At 43.3% G+C, this 9,586-nt stretch overlaps 1 protein-coding gene across 1 annotated transcript in view; it reads left to right on the forward strand.

The window, feature by feature from the left end:
• The window catches only part of LOC138647890 (flavin-containing monooxygenase 5-like), a 170,202-nt gene extending 163,389 nt beyond the window's left edge, over window positions 1-6,813 (forward strand). Inside the window, exon 8 of the mRNA XM_069737227.1 lies at window positions 6,013-6,813. Coding sequence (XP_069593328.1) covers window positions 6,013-6,367 — 355 coding nt within the window. The 3' untranslated portion in view covers window positions 6,368-6,813. The remainder of the gene's footprint in view (window positions 1-6,012) is intronic.
• Window positions 6,814-9,586: the final 2,773 nt, after the last annotated feature.

The following is a 9,586-nucleotide window of genomic DNA, read 5'->3' on the forward strand; positions in this document are numbered from 1 at the left end:
GTTATTAAAATAAGGGACCCCTCCCAAAAAAAGAAGTAGTGTCCCCCTACAATTAATAACCAGCAAAGGCTAAGCAGACAGCTGATATTAATAACTTAGGAAGGGGTCATGGATATTGGTCCCATCCAAACCAAAAACATCATCTCTCAGCCGCCATAAGATGCACCAAATCTGGCACTTAGCCTCCCTCTTCCCACTTGCCCTGGTGTGGTGGCCAGTGGGGTGATAGTATTGGGGTCAATGTCATTTTTGTATTGTCAGGAGACACCAAGCCCAGGGGTTAGTAATGGAGAGGCATCTAAGATGCCCCATTACTATCCCCATAGTCAAATTGTAAAAAAAAACACCCAGAATAAATTCCTTTATTTGAAGAAATGATGCAGACTCCTTTATTGACTGTATGACCAAGTATGATGGGGAGGTTGATGCATAGAAATTAAACAACCAAATACACCTTTAGATTGTCAAGTAATGGACGCCCTCTCCTCTGTGCAACCTGCACATACTCCTCAGATGTCTGTAACCAGCAGCACTGTTCCATGTCTTCTACTAGTCTTGACTCCAGCCGCATACCCACCATTGGGAAGGGTTCATGGCATCACATGCGCACATGCCTGAACGCTCTAATCACACCAAAGCACTCTTATAACAGCTGCACCTACTAAATCAGAAACTTACTCTTTTGATTGGAAGACCAGGATGTTAAAATTTCAGCTGTTTATCACAGCTGACTATGAATGAGTGAAATCATATCTCCAAACTTTTGAAGAACAGAAAGAGAGGCAAATTATATGGCGCGCCTTGGCAAACCTTGGACACATCCATTTGATATCAGTGGAGCCTGCTGCTCATGGCGTTTGCTCCTGCCTGCAAGGTTGTAGGTTCTAGCCCCAGAGAGACTCACAAAATAGAAAAAATGACATTATTGTAATCGTTTTTCATTATTTTTAAACATTTTATTGGAAGAAAAAAAAAATCCTATTCTCCATCTAGAATATGGGAACATAGAAATACACTGCTATGTACAATGCATGTTTATGTACCTGTATAATCTGCTTCTGGAGTCACTACCTGCAATATAGCTCAAGATTACCAAATTCTCCTAAGTTTATCATTGTGGGCTGTGGCTTATAGCTAGAGCTACTGCCTGCAAACATGAGATTGCGAGTTCTAGTCTTGATGAGACCAGGTCACAAAAGAATGAAAAACATTTAAAAAATAAACTATGCCAGAGGAGAGATATGTGGTCCCACCCCTGAGGAGGAGCCATGGATTGATAATGTCACAGATTGGTACTGTAAGTCAGGACAAAGCTCTGACCTGCTGGAAAGGGGGAACAGAGACCTCAAAGTAGGATTTACTGAATCTGGGACGGTTGGGAACGATGGTAAAATATTGTGACGCTGCAACAAAATAAGATAGATTTGTTTTGTATTTGATATTATTAGGAATTAAAATATGATGTCAAAGTCTCATTCATCAGTGTACTCTGCCTACAATTTGAGCAATGATTCTGCAATCAGCACATGTCACTACATAGCCCTAGATCTCATTCATATTGAAAAGTCATTACTCAGGTACTTTGGCTTGGGGCCCAGTCAGTGCAGATTTGCTGTATGAATGAAGTTTCTATAATAAAGCTTTGAAAGAGTATTCTGGCCCTACTCACTTCTGCATTGGGAGGTGAGCAGTGCCTCTGTCATTCCATCCTTAACCCCTTCCCGACCTGTGACACAGCGTATGCGTCATGAAAGTCGGTGCCAATCCGACCTGTGACGCATATGCTGTGTCACAGAATGATCGCGTCCCTGCAGATCCGGTGAAAGGGTTAACTCCCATTTCACCCGATCTGCAGGGACAGGGGGAGTGGTAGGTTAGCCCAGGGGGGGTGGCTTCACCCCCCCGTGGCTACGATCGCTCTGATTGGCTGTTAAAAGAGAAACTGCCAATCAGAGCGATTTGTAATATTTCCCCTATTATAACTGGTGAAATATTACAATCCAGCCATGGCCGATGCTGCAATATCATCGGCCATGGCTGGAAACATTGATGTGCCCCCACCCCACCCCACCGATCGCCCCCCCAGCCCTCCGATCTGTCCTTTACACTGCTCCGCTCCCCTCCGTCCTCCTGTCCGCTCCCCCCGTGCTCTTGTCCGCTCGCCCCCGTGCTCCAATCCCACCCCCGTGCTCCAACCACCCCCCCTGCACTCCGATCCACCCCCCCTGCAGTCCGATCCACCCCCCTGCAGTCCGATCCACCCCCCGATGCTCCAATGCACCCCCCCATGCTCCGATCCACCCCCCCGTGCTCCGATTTACCCCCCCATGCTCCGATCCACCCCCCGTGCTCCCCCCAACCCATAATACTTACCGAGCCTCCCGTGGTCCGTCCGTCTTCTTTCCTGGGCGCCGCCATCTTCCAAAATGGCGGGCGCATGCGCAGTGCGCCCGCCGAATCTGCCGGCCGGCAGATTCGTTTCAAGTGCATTTTGATCACTGCGATAAAACCTATCACAGTGATCAAAATAAAAAAAATACTGAATGACCCCCCCCCCCTTTGTCACCCCCATAGGTAGGGACATTAATAAAATAAAGATTTTTTTTTTTGTTCCACTAAGGTTGGAGTTAGAACTAGGGTTAGGGGTAGGGTTAGGGGTAGGGTTAGGGGTAGGGTTAGGGGTAGGGGTAGGGTTAGGGGTAGGGTTAGGGTTAGGGTTTCGGTATGTGCACATGTATTCTGGTCCTCTGCGGATTTTTCCGCTGCGGATTTGATAAATCCGCAGTGCTAAACCACTGCGGATTTATGGCAGATTTACCGCGTTTTTTCTGCGCATTTCACTGCGGTTTTACAACTGCGATTTTCTATTGGAGCAGTTGTAAAACCGTTGTGGAATCCGCAGAAAGAAGCGACATGCTGCGGAATGTAAACCGCTGCGTTTCCGTGCAGTTTTTCTGCAGCATGTGTACAGCGATTTTTGTTTTCCATAGGTTTACATTGAACTGTAAACTCATGGGAAACTGCTGCGGATCCGCAGCGTTTTCCGCAGCGTGTGCACATACCTTTAGAATTAGGCCATGTGCACACGGTGCGGATTTGGCTGTGGATCCGCAGCAGTGTTCCATCAGGTTTACAGTACCAAGTATACCTATGGAAAACCAAATCCGCTGTGCCCATGGTGCGGAAAATACCACGCAGAAACGCTGCGTTGTATTTTCCGCAGCATGTCAATTCTTTGTGCTGATTCCGCGGCGTTTTACACCTGTTCCTCAATAGGAATCCGCAGGTGAAATCCGCACAAAAAACACTGGAAATCCATGGTAAATCCGCAGGTAAAACGCAGTGCCTTTTACCCGCGGATTTTTCAAAAATGATGCTGAAAAATCTCACACGAATCCGCAACGTGGGCACATAGCCTTAGGGTTAGGGTTGGAATTAGGGTTGTGGTTAGGGTTAGGGGTGTGTTGGGGTTAGGGTTATGGTTAGGGGTGTGTTGCGGTTAGGGTTGTGATTAGGGTTATGGCTACAGTTGGGATTAGGGTTAGGGGTGTGGGGGGGTTAGTGTTGGAGTTAGAATTGAGGGGTTTCCACTGTTTAGGCACATCAGGGGTCTCCAAACGCAACATGGCGCCACCATTGATTCCAGCCAATCTTGTATTCAAAAAGTCAAATGGTGCTCCCTCACTTCCGAGCCCCGACGTGTGCCCAAACAGTGGTTTACCCCCACATATGGGGTACCAGCATACTCAGGACAAACTGCGCAACAATTACTGGGGTCCAATTTCTCCTGGTACCCTTGTGAAAATAAAAAAATGCTTGCTAAAACATCATTTTTGAGGAAAGAAAAATGATTTTTTATTTTCACGGCTCTGCGTTGTAAACGTCTGTGAAGCCCTTGGGGGTTCAAAGTGCTCACCACATATCAAGATAAGTTCCTTGGGGGGTCTAGTTTCTAAAATGGGGTCACTTGTGGGGGGTTTCTACTGTTTAGGCACACCAGGGCAAAATAGGAAATTCCAGGCTAAAAAATCATTTTTGAGGAAAGAAAAGTTATTTTTTATTTTCATGGCTCTGCGTTATAAACTTCTGTGAAGCAGCTGGGGGTTTAAAGTGCTCAATATGCATCTAGATAAGTTCCTTGGGGGGTCTAGTTTCCAAAATGGGGTCACTTGTGGGGGAGCTCCATTGCATAGGCACACAGGGGCTCTCCAAACGCGACATGGTGTCCGCTAACAATTGGAGCTAATTTTCCATTCAAAAAGTCAAATGGCGCGCCTTCCCTTCCGAGCCCTGCCGTGTGCCCAAACAGTGGTTTACCCCCACATATGAGGTATCGGCGTACTCGGGAGAAATTGCCCAACAAATTTTAGGATCCATTTTATCCTATTGCCCATGTGAAAATGAAAAAATTGAGGCGAAAAGACATTTTTTGTGAAAAAAAAGTACTTTTTCATTTTTCCAGATCAATTTGTGAAGCACTTAAGGGTTTAAAGTGCTCACTAGGCATCTAGATAAGTTCCTTGGGGGGTCTAGTTTCCAAAATGGGGTCACTTTTGGGGGAGCTCCAATGTTTAGGCACACAGGAGCTCTCCAAACGCGACATGGTGTCCGCTAACGATGGAGATAATTTTTCATTCAAAAAGTCAAATGGCGCTCCTTCCCTTCCGAGCCTTACCATGTGCCCAAACAGTAGTTTACCCCCACATGTGAGGTATAGGTGTACTCAGGAGAAATTGCCCAACAAATTTTAGTATCCATTTTATCCTGTTGCCCATGTGAAAATGAAAAAAATGAGGCTAAAAGAATTTTTTTGTGAAAAAAAGTACTTTTTCATTTGTACGGATCAATTTGTGAAGCACCTGGGGGTTCAAAGTGCTCACTATGTATCTAGATAAGTTCCTTGGGGTGTCTAGTTTCCAAAATGGGGTCACTTGTGGGGGAGCTCCAATTTTTAGGCACACGGGGGCTCTCCAAACGTGACATGGTGTCCGCTAAAGAGTGGAGCCAATTTTTCATTCAAAAAGTCAAATGGCGCTCCTTCCCTTCCAAGCCCTGCCGTACGCCCAAACAGTGGTTTACCCCTACATATGAGGTATCAGCGTACTCAGGACAAATTGGACAACAACTTTCCTGGTTCAGTTTCTCCTTTTACCATTGTGAAATCAAAAAAATTGTTGCTAAAAGATAATTTTTGTGACTAAAAAGTTAAATGTTCATTTTTTCCTTCCATGTTGCTTCTGCTGCTGTGAAGCACCTGAAGGGTTAATAAACTTCTTGAATGTGGTGTTGTGCACCCTGAGGGGTGCAGTTTTTAGAATGGTGTCACTTTGGGGTATTTTCAGCCATATAGACCCCGTAAACTGACTTCAAATGTGAGGTGGTCCCTAAAAAAATGGTTTTGTAAATTTAGTTGTAAAAATGAGAAATCGCTGGTCAAATTTTAACCCTTATAACTTCCTAGCAAAAAAAAATTTTGTTTCCAAAATTGTGCTGATGTAAAGTATACATGTGGGAAATGTTATTTATTAACTATTTTGTGTCACATAACTCTCTGGTTTAACAGAATAAAAATTCAAATTATGAAAATTGCGAAATTTTCAAACTTTTCGCCAAATTTCCGTTTTCATCACAAATAAATGCATAATTTATTGACCTAAATTTACCACTAACATGAAGCCCAATATGTCACGAAAAAACAATCTCAGAACCGCTAGGATCCGTTGAAGCGTTCCTGAGTTATTACCTCATAAAGGGACACTGGTCAGAATTGCAAAAAACGGACAGGTCATTAAGGTCAAAATAGGCTGGGTCATGAAGGGGTTAAATACCTGCAGGGTCACAGAAATGAGTTCATTAGTGCCTGTCACCCTGCAGATATTCTAGAAATGAGACAAGCCAGAATACTCCTTTTAAGTTTCACAATTTTTGCAACTTCATTATTCTGCAACTTACAGTATGATGGCATCATAGTTGCAATTTGTCATCGTATCTTTTTTTTTTTTCTTTTTAAAGGTATGTGGAGAGCCCACGTCACACCATACAAGTTGATTTCATGGAATACATGGATGAAATTGCTTCTCAGTTCGGTGTCAAACCCAGCTTGTTACCGTATTGGATTACTGACCCTAAACTTGCTTCAGAGCTGTTTTTTGGGCCCTGTACCCCTTACCAGTATCGCCTGTCAGGCCCTGGTAAATGGCCAGGGGCTAGGAAAGCCATTTTAACTCAAAGGGAGCGCATTATTAAAGCAACGAAGACTCGAGTTTGCACTCAGGAATCAATGGAAAGCAAATCTCCAATTACATTCCTTCTGAAGTTAGCAGCCATCATTGCTATCCTGGCAGCAATCTATTTTGCTTATGTTTAGGGGGCATCTACTGTCTGAATTGAGACCATTTTGTAATGTAATTGCCCCCTGTGAGGCACTTACAGCTCTACAGCTTTCCAGACTTACATTACACAGCAGTTTTTATACCCTGACAAAGGAGGTTATCAGTTTCACTTGCAATAGTAATTAATACCATATATCAGTGGCACATTATGTCTTTGCCTATGATGGTATTTTAAATTGTGCAGTATTTAGTATTCAATATAAATCTGATTTCAGGTGATTTTACATGGTATTAAAACACATTTTTCATAATCTTTTTATTCAACAGTTGTCTTATATGATGGGGACAATCAGATTGCAAAAATTAAACTCAGCCTTATTCTATAATCCAAATAAATGTGAGGAGAAATCTGCATGCAAAATGTATTAACATTGTAATATGAAAACACAGACCAATAAAATGATCACTTCAATACTCTTTTTATCAGCTTCTGTTATTTCTTTATAGTGTCGCCTAGGGTTGAGCGAAACGGGTCGTTCATTTTCATAAGTCGCCGACTTTTGGCAAAGTCGGGTTTCATGAAACCCGACCCGATCCCTGTGTGGGGTCAGCCATGCGGTACGTGACTTTCGCGCCAAAGTCACGTTTCAATGATGCGAAAAGCGCCATTTCTCAGCCAATGAAGGTGGACGCAGAGTGTGGGCAGCGTGATGACATAGGTCCTGGTCCCCACCATCTTAGAGAAGGGCATTGCAGTGATTGGCTTGCTGTCTGCGGCGTCACAGGGGCTATAAAGGGGCGTTCCCGCCGACCGCCATCTTACTGCTGCTGATCTGAGCATAGGGAGAGGTTGCTACCGCTTTGTCCGAAGCAGGGATAGAGTTAGGCAGGGTCCATTAACCCCAAAACCGCTTGTGCTGTAGCGATTTCCACTGTCCAACACCACCTTTTGTTTGCAGGCACAGTAGAGGCTACATTTTTTTTCCTCAGCACTGTAGCTCATTGGGCTGCCCTAGAAGGCTCCCTGATAGCTGCATTGCTGTGTGTACGCCGCTGTGCAAACCAACTGCTTTTTTCAAAGCACAAATCCTGTTGTTCCTTCCTTTCTGCACAGCTATCTTGTTTGTTTGTCCACACTTTTGATTTAATTTGAGCAGCAGTCCACTCCTTGTTATTGCTGCCTGCCATACCTTGCTGAGATTACTGCAGGGAGATAGTAATTGTAGGACAGTTCCTTTTTTTTTTTTTTAATTCTCCCTGAAAAAAAATAGTGGGAGATTAATATTGGCATTTGTGCTTGAGTGCCAGTCGTGTGTGCCATCTCTCTCAAATTGTGGAGCACAGAAAGCCTAGTGTCTATAATACTGTTTTTTTTTTTTTTAAATCTCCCTAAAAAAAAAAAATAGTGGGAGATTAAGATTGGCATTTCTGCTTGAGTGCCAGTCCTGTGTGTGCCATCTCTCTCAAATTTTGGGGCACAGAAAGCCTAGTGTGTAATACTGGGCCTGATTTCTTGATAATTCTCCCTGAAACCAAAAAATAGTGGGAGATTAATATTGGCATTTCTGCTTGAGTGCCAGTCCTGTGTGTGCCATCTCTCTCAAATTTTGGGGCACATAAAGCCTAGTGTCTAATACTGTTTTTTTTTTTTTTAAATTCTCCCTGAAAAAAAAAAGTGGGAGATTAATATTGGCATTTGTGCTTGAGTGCCAGTCGTGTGTGCCATCTCTCTCAAATTGTGGGGCACAGAAAGCCTAGTGTCTATAATACTGTTTTGTTTTGTTTTTAAATTCTCCCCCCCCAAAAAAAAAAAATAGTGGAAGATTAAGATTGGCATTTGTGCTTGAGTGCCAGTCCTGTGTGTGCCATCTCCCTCAAATTTTGGGGCACAGAAAGCCTAGTGTGTAATACTGGGCCTGATTTCTTGATAATTCTCCCAGAAACCAAAAAATAGTGGGAGATTAATATTGGCATTTCTGCTTGAGTGCCAGTCCTGTGTGTGCCAAATCTCTCAAATTTTGGGGCACAGAAAGCCTAGTGTGTAATACTGGGCCTGATTTCTTGATAATTCTCCCAGAAACCAAAAAATAGTGGGAGATTAATATTGGCATTTCTGCTTGAATGCCAGTCCTGTGTGTGCCATCTCTCTCAAATTTTGGGGCACAGAAAGCCTAGTTTCTATAATACTGTTTTTCTTTTTTTTTGGGGGGGGGGTTTAATTCTCCCTTAAAAAATAAAGTGGGAGATTAATATTGGCATTTGTGCTTGAGTGCCAGTCGTGTGTGCCATCTCTCTCAAATTGTGGGGCACAGAAAGCCTAGTGTCTATAATACTGTTTTTTTTTTTTTTTAATTCTCCCTAAAAAAAAAAATAGTGGGAGATTAAGATTGGCATTTCAGCTTGAGTGCCAGTCCTGTGTGTGCCATCTCTCTCAAATTTTGGGGCACAGAAAGCCTAGTGTGTGATACTGGGCCTGATTTCTTGATAATTCTCCCAGAAAACAAAAAATAGTGGGAGATTAATATTGGCATTTCTGCTTGAGTGCCAGTCCTGTGTGTGCCATCTCTCTCAAATTTTGGGGCACAGAAAGCCTAGTGTGTAATACTGGGCCTGATTTCTTGATAATTCTCCCAGAAACCAAAAAATAGTGGGAGATTAATATTGGCTATTCTGCTTGAGTGCCAGTCGTGTGTGCCATCTCTCTCAAATTGTGCTGCACAGAAAGCCTAGTGTCTATAATACTGTTGTATTTTTTTGGGGGGGTTTAATTCTCCCTTAAAAAAAAAGTGGGAGATTAATATTGGCATTTGTGCTTGAGTGCCAGTCGTGTGTGCCATCTCTCTCAAATTGTGGGGCACAGAAAGCCTAGTGTCTATAATACTGTTGTTTTTTTTGTTTTTTTTAAATTCTCCCTAAAAAAAATTAATAGTGGGAGATTAATATTGGCATTTCTGCTTGAGTGCCAGTCCTGTGTGTGCCATCTCTCTCAAATTGTGGGGCACAGAAAGCCTAGTGTGTAATACTGGGCCTGATTTCTTGATAATTCTCCCAGAAACCAAAAAATAGTGGGAGATTAATATTGGCATTTCTGATTGAGTGCCAGTCCTGTGTGTGCCATCTCTCTCAAATTTTGGGGCACAGAAAGCCTAGTGTGTAATACTGGGCCTGATTTCTTGATAATTCTCCAAGAAACCAAAAAACAGTGGGAGATTAATATTGGCATTTCTGCTTGAGTGCCAGTCCTGTGTGTGCCA

Source organism: Ranitomeya imitator, chromosome 8 (assembly GCF_032444005.1).
Source record: "Ranitomeya imitator isolate aRanImi1 chromosome 8, aRanImi1.pri, whole genome shotgun sequence".
Taxonomy (NCBI): domain Eukaryota; kingdom Metazoa; phylum Chordata; class Amphibia; order Anura; family Dendrobatidae; genus Ranitomeya; species Ranitomeya imitator.